Below are 22,238 nucleotides of genomic sequence, written 5' to 3' on the forward strand. Positions count from 1 at the left end.
AGTTAAAATATATTTTCCAAATTTAAATGAAAAGACATTAATGCATTACAAATACTTCTGGGTTAATGCACATGGAATAAAAAATTTCATGCCAGAAAAAAGCGGAAAATTATCGGATGTTTTGGTAAATTATACAACATAAATAAACAAGTCACTGAAACAAGTAGACCAGTAAGGCTTCAGGTTGGGCTGAGTGACCCTATTACTCCTCGCTCACACAACACAGGTGATATATAGCCCTACTGAAGGATAATATAGGAACTGTAGGTGAAGATAATGGCCACGTTTTTTGGTGAAGTGAGAGAAGTGTCATCCAGAGCCTACGACGAGGACGAGGAGGATGACGATAATGTAGTGGTCTCGTAAGTTATTTGCTATTAATTGTTTATGATAATTACTACTCTCAAAGGTTGATTTATAAGGTCTATATTTACCTGTTATGTATTGTATCCCAAATTATTGATGGTGGATTAGAAATTAGGTAAGTTAAATAATGGTTGTCTGGGAATTTGGAAAAGTGATCCTGTGGTAATATGTAATAGTAAAAATACGAGCCCCTACTCCTTAGCAGCTAATAAAATACCACGGCTACACTATCAAATACTGAATTGTTGTATTGATTAGTTGTTAGAAGATGCCGTAACATCTAGTGTGTTGCTGGTTTGTGTTAGTCTTGCAGGCGTCTCCCTCCACGCGTTAAATCGTGGGAAACTCACATGTTTAATTTTTATTTATCATCTAAACTATAAGTTATAATTGTGTTTATTCAGTAAACTTATTATTTAATCACATAGTTTGTCATTAAATTTGGATTTCATGCAAAGTGTAGTTTAGAAGATATAAATGTCCAATTACCGCCAGTTTTATACTAAGCTTATAAAAGTATAAACTACTTAATATTTATCACTTAGTATAGAGAGTTATTTTCAGTCATTTGTACATACATCGCGATACTTTTCGCGACATCGGTAGAGTTAAATTAATTATACATGTCTCGTATGTTTTTTTATTATTGCAATGTTTATAGTTTTATTTATTTGCAGGTATAAGGTGAAGGAGGAGTTAAATAAAGAAGGTTTGGAGAAAATACCAAACGTCAAAGCTGTCATTATTTCACACGGAAAACTGGCAACAGGTTAATCACAATACAGAACAGGTTTAGTTGATGTGCTTATAATTCTGACATATATACGTATAGTGTAGTTACTTATTTGTTTTGTAATGGATTTTCTACCTTGTTATAACTCAAATCTACCATGTGAACTTGGTGTTGCATGTACAGCCACTTAAAAGACTATCTTTACAAAATTGTGTTGACAAAATATGACTGCAACAGACGATAAGAGTTGCAGTATTCATTCTGAAATTTATCGACCCCCAAGTAAAGGTAGATTTTTGAGAAACTGTACAAACTTACTGATACATAAATAACTGTTTGACTGATGTGTAGTTATAAAACAGATGGGATTTTATAATAAACTGCATGATAACCATTAAATCACAGTTTTGTATTTTATCAGCAATACTTTATTTATCATATCTGCAGACTTTTGTGAGGCACTTGTTTTGTCAGAGAAGTGCATCAACGTCGGTACACTTGGCGTTGAAGTACAAGGACAGACAGATTGTGAAGACACTGGCGACTTCCATCCTCGCCACCCAACACCATCACAACTCTTTATGTCGCCACAGTCACTTCTAGTTTGTTGTGTCAGCAAAGATGTAAAAGCTGTCGTAGCATCACAGTTTGCTCAAGTGGTAAGGAATTTCCTCTATTTGAAAGACATTAAATTTTAGTTATATTGTAATAATTAAACTTTGAATTATGTGTTCATGGTATCATACTAAACAAGGAAAAACAGTTGTGCCATTAGTGTGCAGTGAACCTCCATATAATGTTTATCTCTCCATATAAGCCTTTACATGGAGGGTCCTCGTCTGAAAATACCTCGATATTACGGACTTTCATCTCCATGTAGTCCGTTATTTTGAGGTTTCACTGTACAGTATTATATTTCCCCAAAGTAGACGTTCTGGGTGGGATTGGGTTGGGAACCTCATGACTGCAAAATTAACCAATTTGCAAACAAGTTTTTTAAGTGGTTAAGTTCTCCTGTTTCATGACATCGAGATAAGAATAGATAAATAAACGAAGAAAGATATCACAGACATTTCCAGAGTTACTCAGTGTCATAGTAAGTCATCTTGTCATGCATTTTCATTGAGTAAAGTGTCAAATTTTCCCAAACCTCTGTATGCATGATGTATTCAGGCAGAAATAAACGTCCTCTTCCTTTTATAATTTTAGTTGTGAAAACAGGATGGAGAATTTGAAAATGATTTTATCCATTCAGATATATCACATACGAAGAAAGTTTTGTATTTGGGCCAAGAGCCATGATTGGGTTCAGAAAGTGTTCATGGCAGGCCTGGAGAACTTGAATTGTTATTGGATAGGCCAAGTCTATACTCTAAGGTTTTTACATTTAGTATCCCTCAGAACTATATATACAAGGATGCATCTAATTGGCTGACTTAAACTAAAGTACAAAAATGATGTCTAAATTAAATGTTAATATTACTGTAAAAATGCAGATGTATCTTAATATATTTCATAACTTATTAAATTCAATCTTTCAGTTACTAGGTTTATTGAAATCATCGTGTATGGTGATGGTATTGTCGTCTCATCACTACGGTGCTCTTAAAGGCAGTTATGAACCTCAGGGGGAGGATAACTGTGTTGTCCACTCCTTACACTCCCCGGCCTTCTCTGACTCACCAGTGTATCCACGTCTTCCTCAGCCTGCCACTATTGATTCTGTACCGGCTGCTGGTTAGTCCTACAATGCGTTGCAGTACATATTGAGAATGTTTTACTTTGGTATTAATATGTCAGAAATACTTGCTTTACCTTCAGGCTACACCCACATTGCTCAGGTGTCTATCAATGAATTTTTCCTCTACTGTAATTTTTTTTAACTGTTTTAATAGATTACAGCTATCAAACAGGGAGGTACTACCGCCTGGGAAGATATTGGAAGCATAATGCGTTGTCTAATGGTAGACCCTGCTGCCATATGGCATCACAAAATTTGTGACCAAGTCCTAAATTGCTGATCTGACTTTATGCCTCATTTACACACAATTGCAGGGTCTCAATTGTTTCGCTTACTTTAACAACACAACAAGCATATAGTACATCATTTCTTACTGCCGGTATTGATATTTTTTTTTATTATTATTGTTATTATTATTATTATTATTATTATTATTATTATTATTATTATTATTATATTTTATTAGATTTTGTTAGTTATTTTTATTATTATTATTATTAATAATAATAATAAGGTACGGAATTATGATGAATTATAAGACAATTTCAGCCTAATAAAATTGAGTGAGGTTTATGAAAATAACAGCAAACAAATGCAGCATAATATTTTTTTGACAAAATTGATTCAACAATATTAAGGGGCCACCAACATTATTTTATTTATATTTCTCATTGCAGTTCTGACAGAGTGTGTGGTGGGGAGTCGGCCCTGTGTGCTGTACTCTGTGTACACCGAGACCTACTCTACCGGTGACTTGGACTTGGTGGTCGACGCCCTCATCAAGGTGTTTCAGACTGGCCCCTTCAAAAAATTTATGCCAGCTTCACTAAAACAAAATAAACTTCATCAGTACCGAGCCAAGAACCCGCAGAATGAGACATTGGATCGTTACATGTAACAAACTTGTAGATCTTAGAGTTAATTGATTAAAGTTATATTTTGTGTGAAACGAAGAATTGGAAATGAGTTTAATCTGTTCACTATGGAATGCCACTTTTAGTATTTTATCAAGCTAAAACAAGACAATTTTATTCAGCACAGAGAAACGAGGGATACTCACATCTTTTTGATAACTCCTTAGTTTATGAACAATACCAACACCAGAGTTGGTTATAATGGATAAACTTTAACACCAACATTTCATACTTTGTTTTAGTAAATGATGAAATAAAGGATATTCAAATACAGTATACTATTTTTAATGTTGATAACCTTTGAAATTGGAGGAGGTTCTATGTTTTGAAGAGGGTATTAAGCTTTTTCTGGAGGGGGCAATAAACTTGTTCTGGAGGGGATATAAATTTTTGTTTTGTGAAGGACTAAACTTATTTTAGGGGAGACATTGAGCTTGTTTTGAAGGAGACATTGAGCTTGTTTTGAAGGAGACATTAAGCGTGTTTTGAAGGAGACATTAAGTGTGATTTGAAGGAGACATTAAGCTTGTTTTGAAGGAGACATTAAACTTGATTTGAAGAAGTCATTAAGTTTGATTTGAAGGAGGCATTAAGTTTGTTATGAAGAAGACATTAAGCTTTTGAAGGAGACATTCAGCTTGTTTTGAAGGAGACACTGAGCTTGTTTTGAAGGAGACATTAAGCGTGTTTTGAAGGAGACATTAAGTGTGATTTGAAGGAGACATTAAGCTTGTTTTGAAGGAGACATTAAGCTTATATTGAAGTAGACATTAAGCTTGTTTTGAAGGAGACATTAAGCTTGTTTTGAAGGAGAATTTAAGCTTATTTTGATGGATACATCAAGTTGGTTTTGAAGGAGACATTAAGCTTGTTTTGAAGGAGACATTAAGCTTGTTTTTAAGTAGACATTAAGCTTATTTTCAAGGAGACATTAAACTTGATTTGAAGAAGTCATTAAGTTTGATTTGAAGGAGGCATTAAGTTTGTTATGAAGAAGACATTAAGCTTTTGAAGGAGACATTCAGCTTGTTTTGAAGGAGACATTAAGTTTGATTTGAAGGAGGCATTAAGTTTGTTATGAAGAAGACATTAAGCTTTTGAAGGAGACATTCAGCTTGATTTGAAGGAGACATTAAGTTTGTTCTGGAAGGTGAACATTATGCTTCTTCTGGAGAGGACATTAAGCTTGTTGTAGAGGGAACATTAATTGTTCCTTGGAGGGGATATTAAGCTTGTTATGGAGGTGACGTAATAAGCTTGTTTTCGAGAGAACATTAAGCAAATGAGGTAATTAAGGCAGGTAATCATTTGGTGATATGAGAAACTGGCTTGAAAGATAAATAATTATAACTAAACTCGGACTATTTATGTTGTTCATATCCAATATATACTTAATAAAATCACACTATTTTTTTTTATTCCTTATAAATTTCTTGGTAACTAGGAAATACATGATATATAAAAATAATTATGTTTTAGCCTGTTATCCTTAAGTGACAGTCGTGGCGGCAAGGACGACCTGTTGTTCTTTATATTAACACCATTATCTCCACAACCACCAGCTAACAGTTGTATTTGACTTAATATACAGGTAAAGTAGATAATTTTAACTCTTATATACCATTATGGGTTATATTGAGGCGGCGAGACTCAATGTATGATAAGTTTAATACGAGGGAGAATATTTCATCTTATTTTCGTAATGAATTTCCCTTCAAACTTAATTTTTTTTAACTTATCTTCCACATCTATACATGAACCAATAATATTATGATGATTTAACAATATATTAAGGTAAAGTAGATTAGTATGAGTGGGTTATGCCTTATTTATCATACCTTGAGTAATACAAAATCATCGTAATTAACTCCCTAACCTAACTAACCTATTTACCTGTATTATTATTATTTTAGGTAAGGTGTAGATAACGGCTACCACCAGAAGTTGTTTGTTGATTTTCTCTATTTTTTGCTGGATTTATTGTTTTGGCGATTTTAAGTATATTAAAAGAAACGACAACTTTCTATTATGATTTTTAAGTATTTTTTTATTTTTTATTCACTATCCCGCTTCACAATTCTTCTAACGTCATTTTTGTTGTTAACCTCGCTGAATCCCTCTTCGAGAGACCTTTCCTAAATGATGGTGAACGCTTCCCACAAATTCCTCCTCGCCGTTGCTGATGTATAATCAACCTCAATATTTAGGTAAGTCGTTTAACACATAAATTAACACAATAATGCATAGATCCTAATAGAACCTGACCTAACATACCGAACCTATGGGTATGTTAGGTCAGGTTCTATGCATTGTCGTTTCCATTTGTGTTTAATATCATGATATTAGTGTGTAGACAAATTTTCAACCAATTCGGACAATTCCTTCTGGTGGTAGCCATTATCTACACCTTTACCTTATTTTGTTATTATTATTGTTATTATTATTATTATTATTATTATTATTATTATTATTATTATTATTATTCATTTCAGTTATGGTTAAAAACGTCAAAAAAGCTTCAGCAGCAGTAATAGGAAGCTTACACCAGTTTACTGAGGATGAGGTTGTGACAGTACGACAGAAACTTCTAACGTGGTACGATGCCAACCATCGTGTGTTACCATGGCGTACCATCGCTGCCACCGAACCTGACCGCAGTAAGAGGGCTTATGCAGGTACAGTATAGTCGATCCACCTTGTTTATTTACTCGTCAAAATTCTCTTATACTGTACAGTGAAACCTCCATACAACAAACTTTTCCCTCCATATAGTGCGTTAGATGGAGGTGTCACATCTAACGGACCTCCGATATACAGTAATGGACTTTCTTCACCATATAGTCCGTTAAATAGAGGTTTCACATCTGACGAACTCTCGATATAATGAGCTTTCTTCACCATATAGTTCATTAAATAGAGGTTTCACCGTGATTAACATTACTTGGTGTGTTATTTTATGTCTGTAAAATTTATGTGAACACTTGCATTGTAGTTTGGGTGTCTGAGATCATGCTGCAACAGACTCAAGTTAGTACAGTGGTCAGCTATTTCGTGAAATGGATGGCAAAATGGCCAACGGTGGAAGATCTGGCCAGAGCTACCCTTGAGGAGGTCAATCAGGTCTGGGCCGGTTTGGGGTATTATTCCCGAGCTCGAAGACTTCACGAGGGTGCAGTCAAGGTTGGTGAGCAGTATATTGATAAGATTTATATTTCATACAGCTGTAAGAATTATTGAATGACAGCAAGTGAAGGGAGAGCCTGTGTGTTGTGTGTGTCTGTATGCATGTGTTGTGTGTGTGTGTGTGTGTACAGTACATTCATTCATGCTCCCAGTCACCTTGTGTTATAGAAGGAAAAGGCTTGAATGTTTGAAAAAAATGTTATGTGCAGTACTGGTTCACACAGTCTTATACAGTCTAGTCATCCCACATTCCAAAACCCTGTTGCCTCTTCTGCTCCACAAACAAGGAGAAGGAGACTCATGAACCTGAATTAGAAGATACTGATGCTCCAGTCTATCCATAAATGCTTTCAGTTTCACGAGTCTGAATGTCAGGGTTTGTGGTTCAGGAGGAGAGGCAACAGGGCTATTGCATACATTTTGTAGGAATGAATATGGAGATTGGTATCAGTATTGTTGTATGACTCCTTTAAAAGTACAAATACATACACACACACACACACATATTAAGCAGATATATGAACTTATCTGTCAGTGTTGTAATTTACCGTACTATGTAATCTTCTTAACTCTCAGGTAGTGAAGGAACTGGATGGTGAGTTTCCAGATGATCGCGACTCACTCATTCAGCACCTGCCGGGTATTGGTCGCTACTCAGGGAGTGCTATAGCGTCCATTGCTCTGGGCTGTGGTGTTGGTGTTGTTGACGGCAATGTTAACAGGGTGTTTGCTCGCGTTAGAGGGATTGGTGCGGACATCACTCTGCAGGTAAGGGAATAATGATTAACCAATTATGTTTGTTTTTCTTTGGTTATTTGACAGGTATTTGCATTTTTTGCTGGTGGGTGATGTTGGCCTGTGTGCAGTGACGGGTAAACAGAATGCATATACGAAAGAGTAATAGAGATTTTATGGCAAAAGATATTACTGACAAGAGAAATGGCATGTACAGAACTCACTAAAATTAAAGGTTTTTATTTTCCCCCATACAGTACCATAAAGTGTAATGATATCTACAGTAACAACACATAACACTTGTTGAAATATTGTGCCAACTTGTATGGCTCCCTTGCTAGTATAATAAGTCTCTGCTTGTACTGAAATAATGACTGCATCAAAAGAGTGAGGGTTAGGTTAGGTTTCTGTTTTGTCATCTCCCTTCTATCACCATAATTTTATCTTTTAATTCTTCTTAATAGTTTTGTCCATTTTATGATTGTATTCGTCTTTGTTTTACTTTTATTGTTGCATGTATTTATGTTTCCAGTCAACAACAGAGCACATGTGGACTTTGGCCAACCAGTTAGTTGACTCGGACAGACCAGGAGATTTTAACCAAGCAATGATGGAATTTGGAGCCACTGTCTGCACACCTAAGGTAATAACCACAACTTCTGTAAAACTTGACCCGATAACTACTTGGGATGGATGGATAGACGGATTTATTGTGAAGTAACACGCACACATACACACAAATATGATCTGGTATGGCTGTATTTCAGAACCCCAGTTGTAACTCGTGTCCTCTTAGTGTTCACTGCGTCTCCCATCATCGGAGTGGAGACCAACAGGAAAGGGCATCCATAACCAATCATTTTAAGAAGAGAAAGATGCCCTCAGAATCCTCTGCTGTTCCTGACATTGAATGCTGTGAGTCCATCCCTATGTACAGTATGTCTTTTGCCTTTCTCTTAATTTTTTATATATACTGCAGTGACGCCTTTATTTAACGAACTATATAGAGATGAGAGTCCTTTTCTATCGAGGGTCCATTAAATGTGAAATCCCCATCAAACAGATTATGTGGGGGGAGAAAGTCTGTTGTACAGAAGTTTCACTGTAATTTGGTTATAAACTGAATGTGATAGAATTTGTCATTGAGGAAAGTATGAGTGAAAAACTAACACTGGTTTTAGTGATTTTTGATGACACTCTTATCCCCCATTGCAGTGCCTGAGTGTGCCCTGTGTCTTCGCAAGGAGGACTGGGACAGCAGGTGAAGCAGCCTTAGTTTAGACTGTGATCCCACTGCGTTCTATGCTGTAGGATTCCTGTGACTTTAACCCAGTATTGTGATTCATTTTCCCATATTAGGTAGTTAGTTATCATTATGTGTATACTCACTCCAGGAGGTATTTTTATGGAGGTGTCTGATGAATTTCAAAATGAACACTGCGACTCCTTTTGTCTCTGTAGGGTTGTCAAAATCCTTCGTTCGTTGTGTCAAATCGTCTCACTTAAAATTGTAAGGATACCTTTTGGAGCGAATGTACGTACTGTAATAACTTCAGTAAACTTACTATATAAAATGTAGAAAGTAAAGGGAAGGAAAAGATGGAAAACTTAAGTAGTGAAACCATAAAAGAAAATGACAAATATTTTTAACTTATAATGTAAACCTGAGAAAAATATAACATAGCCAGTGTTGGAGAGTAAGAACAGAACAAATAGCGGAGACAGAGAGAGGAACTAGATACTGTAGTTGTGTATGATGGGATGATTTTAATTAATGAGAAGACATTTTGTATAACCTAACCTTCATTACTGTAGGGTGTAGTAGTACCTTTGGTGTATCTACTGTACATGAACAATTGATTTATGTAAAGAAAAAAGTTTATTTGCTCATTATGGTAATTTTATCCACAGTCTTGGTGTTCAGAACTATCCCCGTAAAGCTCAGAAGACTCAGTCAAGACAGAAGGCATCAGCTGTTGTAGTGTTGCAGGGTAACAGTGGAGAGATGCTCCTAGTACAGCGACCCAAGAAAGGTGAGACTTAATACTGTTTATGTGAAGATTAGATGCTCTTTAAGTTATTGCTCCGGATGATTAAACTCTAGTGATACGTCTGGGGTGTTAGGTTAGCTTTAGGGTGATTAATCTCAATATGAAATAAGGAGGCTAATCTTTAAGTGATGTCCCAATCTTTACTTCTTTTTTTTTCTCATATATTCTTTTCATTTTGTAATGTAGTCTATGATACATTATTTCTCAAGATAATTTTCAAAATTTCAAAGTTACTTGTGCCCATCCCTCAAGTGTGTCCAAAGCTCACCCTTAACTTATCCAAGTCCTGTGTGCTACATTGACCTGACACAATATTCTACATGTGACACACCTTGGAAGTACAGTAGTGCTGGTGACCACTACTGTATTATTAACCAGGTCAACTGTGAGTATGACACCAATTATAAGGTCATATGGATTTATCACCTGTGGGTTAGATGCTCAGTCGCCTGATTTCAGAGGAGCATCTGCCAAATTCTATGTGCTGCTGGATGGAATGTATTTTGCCATTATATCTAAGCTTAAAATTTTTTTAAAGTTTTTGTTGTTTTATAGATCGTGTTAGACTCTTAATATCAGTACAGCATGCCCTCCAAATTCGCGAGGTATAGGTTCTCAAAATGGCCGCGAATCGCCCAATCCGCGAATAACATTTGCTGACCGGGTGGGGGGGTACATTTTTACTTGTGTACAAAGAAATGTGTATTCCCTTTAGTTGTTTGCCCTTAGGACGATTATTTCTTTTACCTGTACAGTACGCCCGGATAATTCGCAGATTTTTATTTTGCTGTCCTCATATTATTTGCGGATGACACCCTGGATGTACTCAAGAATATCTGTGGGTAGTTTTAAAGTTGCTGGAATTTTTGCGGTTGGGACAGGGAGCCATTCGTTCTAGAGACAGTAATTTTCTTTACCTGTATTGTATATATGCGTGTGAGTGTAGACACACACACAAAACATATACAGATAAATAATCCAAAACAAATTGATTAAAAATGTGACAGTCTGCCCCATGCTTTATTAATAACAAAGCACGAAGTAGACTTGAGGGTAGACTCACATTTTTAATAAATTTGTTTGATTATATATACATGTATGTATTGTATATATGTGTGTGTGTGTGTGTGTGTGTGTATATACAGTATATATACAATACAGGTAAAGGAAATTACTGTCTCTAGAACGAATGGCTCCCTGTCCCGGCTGCAAAAATGTCGGTAATTTCCAAACTACCTGCAAACATTCTTGGGTACAGTACATCCAGGGAGTCATCCGCGAATAATAGAGGACCGTGAAATAAAAATCGCCGAATAATCCGGGTGTACTGTACTTTTGTAATCGAGACTTAATAACATTTGTAGACTTATATTTTGTACAGTGGTCCCTCGGTTAACGAACACAATTCGTTCCAGAAGGTCGTTCATTAATCTAAAATTTCGTTAACCGAAACCATTGTTTCAATGGCATTTTGGGTACAGTAAGTTCTGCTATAACGCGTGTTTTGACAGCGCGAATTGGCTCTAACGCGATTTATGAATAGAGGAACGATATTTGTATAACGCGAACGCTTGTTTACTGTAACGCGATTTTTGCTTACTATTTCTCCAATTTTGTGGTATTAACTGTGAATATGGTAAAGAAGAATATATCCAAGAAGCGTTCTGGTGATCGCATTCTCGGTGATGATCGTAAAAGAAAGGCTATAACCCTTGAAGAGAAGCTCGATGTTATCAACCTCAAAATCACCCTTCTCCCCCATCAAGTTATATTCATATTTTTTCAAGATAAAGTGTTACATTTACTGTATGATTTCATTATTAGATATGAATGTAACATTTATTTAGACTGTGCTATCCTTTGTGTTAGGCTAACTACTAAATTTTTTTCGATTTCGAGTAGTAATCTGCACCTAACCCTATTTTCTCCATAAGCCCTGTTATTTCTATTACGCAAATTTCTATAACACGATGTTTTACAAGAACACAACTATCGCGTTATAGCAGAACTGACTGTAATTGGTTCCAGCTCACCGAAAATTACATACAAAGTAAAAAAAAAATGCAGTAAAGTACACTTACGTTGAGGTGTGTATGTAGAAGGCTCCTGGTTGATGATGATGATGATGATGATGGGAATTAGAAGTGGGGGTGGAGGAGAAGGGAGAAGAGAAGGAAGTGGGGGTGAAAGAGAAATCACCCCATGCTTGATGCCATTTCACCCATAAAATTTTAAGTTCACTAGGTGTAATTCAACACTGCACTGCACTTAATTCAACACTGCACTGCACTTAATTCAACACTGCACTGCACTTAATTCAACACTGCACTGCACTTAATTCAACACTGCACTGCACTATATATTGTCAATATGTTAAATAAATTTCAGAATGACCAATAATTGTACGTAAAAATACTCTGTGTTCAAGAGACCCACAAGCAAGATGTTTCCTCCACTGAACAGAGACACCAACTGAGGCCTTGATGGGTGAGTGAAGTGGCTGTTGGGCGCACCAAAAACTAGTTCCCTGTACTGTAATTATGTTAAATAAGTGTTAAAATGACTAAAAAAATTAATATAAAACTTGGAAAATTATTGAATTGTACAACCTTCTTGATATTTACTCCAATTTTAACGAATGTAAGCCCTAGAACCGATTTCTGTATTGGCGGACTAATCTTCCAGCTGGTGAGCAAGCCAAAGCATGTCAAACCATTTTCGTAAGAATTTCGTTAACCGAATTTTTGTTCGTTAACCAAATTGAATATTCTTATGGAAGGTAATTCGTTAACCGAAATTTCGTTAACCGAGGCATTCGTTAACCGAGGGACCACTGTAATGTAATTTTTCATCATATTTGTCCCACATAGAATATTGTAATCTAGATTATTTGTTGAAAGTTCTGTCTTAGTGCTGTGAGTATAGGAGTGGCAGAATGATTACTGGTATGTGTTTGTATGATTGGAAATATATGATTTTTTTTTGGATATTTGTATATTTTGATTTTAGAAGTTTAAAGTAGAGTTTTCAGTGTATTTTATACATACTTTTAAGTTGATTGTCTGTGTATACAATATTTTATTTATTTCTACAGGTTTATTAGCAAATTTATGGGAGTTTCCAAGCATTGCATTGACAGATGGTGACAGTCATCAAGAGAAAGAAGTAACTGAGCAATTAATCAACCAGTTTGCTGTTCCAAGTTCATTGTCTTCTTCAAGAATTTTTGTTGCTGATGTTATCCACATTTTCTCTCACATTAGGCAGACATACAAGTAAGAAAAAGTATTGTTTAATTTGGGTTTGTTAATAAAACATGTTCAATCATCTGCACCTATACCAAGTGCATTGTCTGGTGCATATTTTGATGTGGCAGTCTATGTTTGTTTGCATAGTATTAAAACTACTAAAATAGCCCCGAAGGAACTTTACAGTAATAACCAGACTAAGAATGGTAGATAAGCCTTCCACAGAGTTGTCACATCTCACAAAACATGCCAGCCACTGTACTGAAATGTACCAAATATACAAAAAGTAATTGAAGGCAACTGTACAAAAAAAAATGATTATTTTTATATGTATGTGTGTGTGTGTGAGTAGTATATCCAGTAACATTTCTGTTTGATATTCAGGGTGTACAAAATCTTACTGGATGATCAAAAAGGGTTAACTTGGCCATCACGATACCAAGGTGGCCAGTGGATGACCAGAAAAGAGTTCGTCACCTCTGCTACATCAACTGCCATGAAGAAGGTATAAGGGGTCTCACTTAACACAGCACTGTAGTATGCGGTGTTTACATTAGCGAGGGAGTATCACTGTGTTGCTCAATTTCCCATATTCTATGTCATTCCATAGTCCCAGTGTTCCTCTATTCGATGATGATGTCAGGCAACGTAGACACGCACACTTGAAATTAATCCCACCAAATTTCAAGTCTGAGAAAAAAATAATATTTGGATGAAAAAAGGTGTACCCCTCTTTACAGATTTTTTCAGGGCCGAGACCAATCGCGATATATGCGATTTTGTTCAAAATCTCAGTACAGTATAGGTATTCCTGAGCATGTCAATTCCGTAGCTATCATCGACAGTTTGATTTCGGAATAATTAGTGGTCGTAATGATGCTTGGAATATTTTAATGACAGTTTTTCTCAATGCTTATTTCAGTACTCGCCAACTATTGGTTTCTCAGGTGATTGGTTGGTGTTGTTATGTTCTTCTGGATGTACTTACACCTTCTTTCATTTGCAATTGAACAATTGACCACTTGCCTTTAACAATCAAGATTTTGGAATGACAAATTTCTATTTGCTTTCAACTATTTTCTGAATCCATTCAACAATCAGTTATTTTGATTTGACAATTTACAAAACCTTTCAACAGCCACATATCTCCGATTGCATTCAACAGTCAACCAAACTTTTCAACAATGCGACTGAAACAATCATCATTGGAAAGAATTTATTCAACAATCTTTAAAATCAGTAACAGCCATGAATATTTAATTTTTGAGTATACTTACACAAACATCAACAACACAATGAATTCTGGTATAAACATATGTAATTATGTAATGTCTTTAGTCTTTAGTATGTAGTAGCTACATAAAACATACGATTGCTTAAAAAGAAACAAAGAAAAAAGGGCCTTATACTAATAGCTAAATACATTGGTGTCATGATACTTCCACGAAGCAATTCACAGTAAAGGCCTCGTACACCTTGGTGGGTTGTTTCTGCCTGGCTGTAAGGTAGGGATGGAGGTAGGTGAGGGTGGGAGGGGTAGTGGGATTGGGGAGAGGAGTGTCATATCAGCATCCCGTTGACTTGCCTTCCTCCTCTGCCTCACGAATAGTAACCTGTCAGGTAAAAAAGAACCCATGAGTGTATAGAAGGTTTTTGTTGTGAATTGTTTCAAGTGGAACAAATGGTAAGGCAGTAGGTTATACTCTATTACTGTAGACCTACTGTATATCAATTGAAGATGTCTCGGCGCTCAATACATTGAACCAAGTAGGTGTTGACATGGTTATAGTTCTGTGACACAACATGTTCCATGACACTAGGCAGTGCAAATTCCATGCCAACTTGCAAAATGTTCTCCCTCAGTGTATTGAGGGTCACTCCTTCTTGCCTGGCGTGGGCTGCGTTGCACCGTGGAGCTTCACGGTGGAGTTACTGCTTCAGGTATGATTTAAACACAGAGAAACAGTTTTCTATGGGGTTCAAGCAAGGAGAGTATGGAGGGAGAAATTTAAAATTCAGCTCGGGATAGACTGCTGCGATACCGTTGTGAATTGGAGAGTTGTCTAGAACAAGTATGGATCTTGCGTCTCCGATTATTGCTGCAAGTGATGCGATGAAATCACTGAATACTTCCTTCGTCACTGAACCATAGTGAATTTCGTGATAGAGTATTCCACAGTGTTCAGCTATCGCAGCAATCACTGTCGTGTTTCTGCCACGCTGTCCACCAACGGCGCGATGCACACGCTCCCCGCGTCTTGCCCTGCCGTACGTCCTCTTGGTCCACAGATTGAACCCTGGAAATGAAACATCAGTGTATGTAGTCATACTGTAATGTAATTAAACATTAACACAAGGAAAGTTGTACGATGCATCAAACTGAGGTCAATATTAAATACTCACTCGTTACATACAGTTTACTTAAGTAATTATGTAGTACATACTACAGATAGTTGATAAGTGGTTACATAATTACATACCTGTCTCATCAATGTATACTAGTTGCTGCTGTAGACCCGTTGCCAGCATCCACGTAGCGTATGCGTGTCTCGCCTCCTTTACTGCGGGAGAATTTCTTTCTGCTGGGGAGTCACGGGACATTTTCAGTGATATCAGTTCCCCCTCCAAATAACGCGAAAGCGTTACCTCACTGAAATGTGGTTTTGTAGGAAATATATCCATGACCTCCTCCTTTATCTCTCTCAAGGTCATCATAGGGTTTGCTTCAAGCAGCATCACTATTAGATCCAGAGTTTCATTGTCGATGATCTTGTGTCTGCTTCCTGCGTGAGCCGCTTCGGCTTCCTTTGGCATTTGGTATACTGCTGATAAGTGTGCAAATGGTCGCATGAACTCAAGAGCTGCTGCAACTCTGATCTTGATGCGGCTCGCCAGGCCTCGATGTAATCTTGCTGGTGCCGCGCAATTCGGTGCCTCCTTGGCATGCTGGAGGGGCTCGGCGACGAACTGTATACGGGAGAAGCTGCACACTCGTAATGAAAATACTGAGTGTGTAGCACACCATCTCGACTCGGTGATTCGTTACTTGCTTCAAAAGTTCGAATTAGATCAACTAGTCTTTCGATCTACGAAAAACACCAAAACATAAACTTTTTGCATAGTTATGATGTTTTAAAGATTGTTACTTAGTTTTGTAAAATGTTGAAAGTATTAGTGAATTGTCAATGAAGAATGAGACGATTGTTGAAAGCAAGTAAACATTGTCACGTGTTGAACGACTGTTGAAAAGTTTTGGATGATTGTTGAACGGAAAGTAAAGATTGTTATTAATCAAGTGTAAGAATGTTGATTCCATTCGAAGATGTTGAAACCAAAAGTAACTTTGTTCAATTGCAATTGAAAAAAGGTGTATTACTGAAATTAATCCCACCAAATTTCAGATCTGAGAGAAAATCATATACCGTATTCAGGGCCGAGACAAATCGCGATATTTGCGATTTGTTAGAAAATCATAGTATAGGTACTCCTGAGCATGTTGATTCCGAATCTATTATCGACAGTTCGATTGTGGAATAATTAATGGTCGTAATGACCCTTGGAATATTTTATTGAAATTTTTCTCAATGCTTATTTCAGTACTCACCAACTATTGGTTTCCAAGGTGATTGGTTGGTGTTTTTATGTTCGTATGGATGTATTTAATTACTGAAATTATTACCACCAAATTTCAAGTCTGAGAGAAAATCATATTTGGGTGAAAAAACGTGTAAGGTTCCCTTCCCCCCTTACACGTTTTTTCCAGGGTCGAGACAAAACGCGATATACGTGATTTTGTTCAAAATCACAGTATAAGTACTCCTGAGCATGCTGATTCCGATCCTATCATCGACAGTTCGATTGCGGAATAATTAGTGGTCGTAATGATGCTTGGACTATTTTAATGAAATTTTTCTCAATGCTTACCTGTATTTCATTACTCGCCAACTATTGGTTTCTCAGGTATTTGGTTGGTGTTGTTATGTTCTTCTGGATGTACTTAATTACTGAAATTAATCCCACCAAATTTCAAGTCTGAGAGAAAATCATATTTGGGTGGAAAAACGCGTAAGGGTTCCTAGTTACAGATTTTTTCGGGCCGAAACAAATCTCTCACATTTTAAATCTGATGGGATTAATTTCTTTAATTAAATACATCAAGAAGAGCATAAAAACTCCAACCAATTGCCTCAGAAACCATTAGTTGGCGAGTGCAGTATACTGTAATTAGAATTGAAAAAATTTTCATTAAAACCTAACAAGCACTATGACCACTAATTATTCTGCAATCGAACTGTTGATAATAGATTCGGAATCGACATGCTCAGGAGTACCTATACTGTGATTTTAAACAAAACCGCATATATCGTGATTTGTTTCGGCCCTGAAAAAAATCTCTAAGGGGGACCCTTAAGCGTTTTTTCACCTAAATATGATTTCTCTCAGACTTGAAATTTAGTGGGATTAATTTCAGTAATTACTGGTAAGTACATCCAGAAGAACATAAAAGAGCCAACCAATCACCTTTGAAACTAATATTTGGCAAGTACAAGTACGGAAATAAGCATTGAGAAAAATGTCATTAAAATATTTCAAGTGTCATTAGTACCACTAATTATTCCTCAATCGAACTGTCGATAATAGATTCGGAATCGGCATGCTCAGGAGTACCTATACTGAGATTTTGAACAAAATCGCATATATTGCATTTTGTGTCTGCCTTGAAACCCTTACGCGTTTTTTCACCCAAATATGATTTTCTCTCAAATTTGAAATTTGGTGGGATTAATTTCATCAATTAAGTCCTGTAGATCCACAATAACATAAAATCACTAACTAATCACCTCGGAAACCAATATAGTTGGCGAATACAGTAATTAGCATTGAGTAAAATGTCATTAAAATCTTCCAAGCATCATTTTGACCGCTAGTTATTCCGCACTCGAACTGTTGACAATAAATTCGGACATCGGCATGCACAGGAGTACCTATACAGTACTAAGATTTTGAACAAAATCACCGGTATCTTGATTTGTCTCTGCACTGAAAAAATTATTTATAAATTTAGTTTTTAACTTATGCCTCACATTCCAGAACTTCTTTTTACTGTATATTCAGATCTTGGTTGACTTCTCAGGGTTCAGGTGAATCAACAGTTGGTTTATTGTTTGAGGTTCACGTTATTTATAGTAATTGGTAAGAAAAGAATAATACACATTGTACAATTTTATTCTTTCCAGGTATTAAAAGCTGTGGAAGTTTCAGAAGAGAAGAACAAGGTTAGTTTATTGTAAGATGCACAATTCAATTGATATTTACACTGGCCAAGAAAGGAAAATTTAGATTTAGGTAAAAGCTTCATAGTTTAGAAGGAAAGTTCCATTTTCAAATTTTTTTTAAGATGAAAGGTCAGCATTTGTGTACATGATTAAAAAGTTTCTGTGCATATTTTGCATGTAGCAATCTGACACCACAAACGATGGATATTGCAAAATGCCATATATCACTTGCTAGTAACAATTTTTGTTTTATCCATAGTAAGTATTGTTATTATATGCACATTCAGAAGAAAATATATAGCATGGTTCATATTGGTAGTTACATTGTGGCATAGGTGTACTATATTGAACATTTACAAAGTCACCGGACCCAATGTACACAGATACTTTTGATTTCATGTGGACCTACGTACAGGTATGATATAAAAGTCACAAGTGGTAGAATGGGGATACAGTCAGTTCTGCTATAACGCGTGTTTTGACAGCGCGAATTGGCTCTAACGCGATTGATGAATAAAGGAACAATATTTGTAAAACGCGAACGCGTTTGCTCTAACACGATTCCACTCGAAAGGTTGTTGTGGCTTGGCGCGGGGTTATGCAGTGTTTACAGTTCACGTTCGACATCACATGCTCAATTGATTTATGTGTTTTGTTTGTGAAGAAATACCTGTACAGTATATGTAAATTGTAAAATTTTAAATAAGAGAGAAAAACAAAATACGTAGCGTTTAAAGTGTACTGTACAGTGTTGTCGCTTGGCGCGGGGTTATGCAGTGTTTACAGTTCACGTTCGACATCACATGTTCAATTGATTTATGTGTTTTGTTTGTGAACAATTGCAGAAATAATTAATGTAATATTTATGTATACAGTATACCTGTACAGTATATGTAAATTGTAAAATTTTAAATAAGAGTGAAAAACAAAATACGTAGCGTTTTAGACCCGCGCGCTCTGTTTACTCCACACAATCAGTCTGAAACACGTGTGAAATTTTTAAGCGTCTTCAGTGATTTCTGATTACTGTTTCTCCAATTTTGTGACTATGGAAAAGAAGAATGTCTCCGGGAAGCGTTCTGGTGATCGCATTTCCGGTGGTGATCGTAAAAGAAAGGCTATAACACTTGAAGAAAAGCTTGATGTTGTCAATCGTTTTGAAAATAAGGAAAGAACATGTGATATTGTGCGTGCAACGGGAATAAAGGAATCTACTTTACGCACCATAAGAGACAATGCAGCAAAGATTAAAGCAAGCTGTATTGCTGGAAAAACCTTGAGTGCTAGCAAAAGTGTGAGACCACGGCCAAAGAACTTGAGGAGATGGAATGGCTTCTAAGCGTTTGGATAGAAGATCAAACGAAAAAGCGATCTGGGACCAGCTTCCTCACCATTAAAGAGAAAGCCTTACCAATATATGAGGACCTAAAGAAAAACTGCACCTGATGATGATACTGATGATGACGATGACAACTGTCAAATCCTGTCTGCAACCTCAACATCAACCTTCTCCCCCATCAAGTTATATTCATATTTTTTCAAGGTAAGTGTTACATTTACTGTATGATTTCATTACTAGATATGAATGTAACATTTATTTAGACTGTGCTATCCTTTGTGTTAGGCTAACTACAAAATTTTTTTCGATTTTGAGTGGTAATCTGCACCTAACCCTATTTTCTCCATAAGCCCTGTTATTTCTATTACACGAATTTCTATAACACGATGTTTTACAAGAACACAACTATCGCGTTATAGCAGAACTGACTGTCACTTAGCCTTTGCATTGAGTCTAGATGCAAAATACGTGAGGTAAAATTTCATCCTGAACTCTGATAGTTATGTTAGAAAATGAATACTGTATAACTGAAATGCCATTCTTTTATTTTTGCATTCTAGGGGTCCCTTCTTAGCTGAATAAAATCATCTGGTATTTGTCAAATAAAATATTAAAAGTGGCATCCCTGTAGTGAAGAGATTATGCTCAGATTCAGACACAGTGAGAAAGTGCAGATAGAAGTACGTAATGTCATATTAATAGTTCGTAGTGTTTTTTCTTATGTTGTATATAAGTTTTGATGACAACTGTATTTCATTGTTTTCATTTTATAGAATGAGAAGAAGATGGGGCTGGTAGAAAAATCACCCGATACCAAGAAACAGAAAACCATCTCACAGTTTTTCACAGCGGCTCCCAAGAAAAAATAAAAAAGTTATATCATTGTTGTTCAGGTACATGTAGAATTCTCACTTAAAAGATCATTAAGTAGACTTTTAGTGAAATGTACAAAGGGAAGATATTGTACAGTGCTTGATACTTTTATTAAGAGTTTTAAAGTAAAAAGATTAATTTTTTATCAGTACGGTTCTGTATATTTTATGTAAAATTTAATTTTTTCCAATCATCTGTTAATAAATTCCTTAATAATTTGTATGTATCAGTGTCAGTAAAACCAAGAGATAGTTCAGACTTTTTATTATCCATTAACTTAAGAAACTCCATACAGTATGGTGAAACCTCCATATAAAATACTTCTCTCTCCATATAATCCGTGAAATGGAGGTTTCATATCTGGTGGACCCTCGATATAATAAACTTTCATCTCTGTATAGTCCATTAAATAGAGGTATCACTACAATGGAAAGCTGGATTTTGTTATTTTTCACTCCAAAAGCATTTCTTTGGTACCTCTATCTCTACCATACAGGGATGTGATTTCTCCGGTTTTCCATCATTTTAGGCAAACCATGTGAATCACGTAGATCCGTTGAGGGGTGTATGACCATGTTGAGAGAAATTTTTTACAACAAATAATAAATGACCCTTTAGGGTCGATGGGACAACCGCGCGAGAATAATAAACCAGTATACTGAGAGCACTCTACAGTACATGGTCATGCATTACATCATATACTCTATTCCTCATTGGCTGAGTATTGCCGGTTTTGCATTTCATTCTTCGATCCCTTAGTATTTCATTGACCAAGGAGCAATGACGTCATACAAAGCCACTACAGTATTAGAAGAATTATAATATGCCCCTCTACCCTATCCACCTGATCCACCCTCCCCCGCGGCCACTGGTGCGGGAGGGGGCTAAGTATTTTCAATATAACAAAGTTACTATAATCATTTTACACTTTCTGATGGTCACAAATATTCTATAACCCGTGCCATATTTCATAGCAGTATGAGCAACTCAGAAGGGCGTGTTTGTGTCCCCCACGAAGTCAGGGCTGTAGGACATTTGTATGTGTCCCCCAGGAGGTCAAGGCTGTAGGGCATGTTTCTTCCCCAGGGCTGTAGGGGTTGTGTTTTTGTCCCCAGGGGTTCAGGGCTGTAGGGCATGTGTGTGTGTCCCCCAGGAGGTCAGGGCTGTAGAGCATGTGTGTTCCCCCAGGAGGTCAAGGTTGTAGGGCATGTGTGTGTCCCCCAGGAGGTCAGGACTCTGGGACATGTGTGTGTCCCCCTGGAGGTCAGGGCTGTAGGGGATTTGTTTGTCCCCCAGGGACACCGGGCTGTACGGCATAGGTGTGTGTGTGTGTCCCCCAGAAGGTCAGGGCTGTAGGGCATCTGTGTTTGTGTATCCCCCAGGAGGTCAGGACTGTAGGGGATGTGTTTGTCCTCCAGGGACACAGGGCTGTAGGGCATATGTGTGTATCTCCCAGAAGGTCAGGGCTGTAGTGCATGTATAATGTGTCCCCAGGAGGTCAGGTCTGTAGGGCATGTGCCTAATGTGCCTTAATGTGCCTAACTATTTAAGTACATCCAGAATAATACACATGCACCAAGAAATGACCTCGAAAACCCATAAGTGGCGAGTAATTAGCATTGCAAAAGTAATTAAAAATTTCTAAAAATCATTTGCACAAGCAATAATCCAGATATAAAGTTTGGGTTAAAAGATCCTTAAGCAGCATATTCAGGAGCACCTTTTCTGAGATTTTGAACAAACTCTATTTTTTGGCCAAAAATTCTGTAAGGGATAAGC

At 36.7% G+C, this 22,238-nt stretch overlaps 2 protein-coding genes across 2 annotated transcripts; both read left to right on the forward strand.

Annotated features, from left to right (window-relative positions):
• The first annotated feature begins 17 nt into the window (after positions 1–17).
• On the forward strand, positions 18–4,028 carry LOC121877412 (proteasome assembly chaperone 1-like). The gene is made up of 5 exons (XM_042383169.1): positions 18–362; positions 1,044–1,135; positions 1,547–1,758; positions 2,641–2,836; positions 3,518–4,028. The coding sequence occupies exons 1-5, from the start codon at positions 277–279 to the stop codon at positions 3,736–3,738; spliced, it is 807 nt and encodes a 268-aa protein (XP_042239103.1). The 5' UTR covers positions 18–276; the 3' UTR covers positions 3,739–4,028.
• Positions 4,029–5,254: 1,226 nt separating this feature from the next.
• On the forward strand, positions 5,255–20,699 carry LOC121877226 (adenine DNA glycosylase-like). The gene is made up of 12 exons (XM_042382838.1): positions 5,255–5,345; positions 6,247–6,429; positions 6,747–6,934; positions 7,514–7,705; positions 8,205–8,315; positions 8,440–8,587; positions 8,888–8,933; positions 9,584–9,705; positions 12,818–12,998; positions 13,356–13,476; positions 18,209–18,247; positions 20,360–20,699. The coding sequence occupies exons 2-12, from the start codon at positions 6,249–6,251 to the stop codon at positions 20,453–20,455; spliced, it is 1,425 nt and encodes a 474-aa protein (XP_042238772.1). The 5' UTR covers positions 5,255–5,345; positions 6,247–6,248; the 3' UTR covers positions 20,456–20,699.
• Positions 20,700–22,238: the final 1,539 nt, after the last annotated feature.

Source organism: Homarus americanus, unplaced genomic scaffold (genome assembly GCF_018991925.1).
Source record: "Homarus americanus isolate GMGI-L3 unplaced genomic scaffold, GMGI_Hamer_2.0 scaffold367, whole genome shotgun sequence".
Taxonomy (NCBI): domain Eukaryota; kingdom Metazoa; phylum Arthropoda; class Malacostraca; order Decapoda; family Nephropidae; genus Homarus; species Homarus americanus.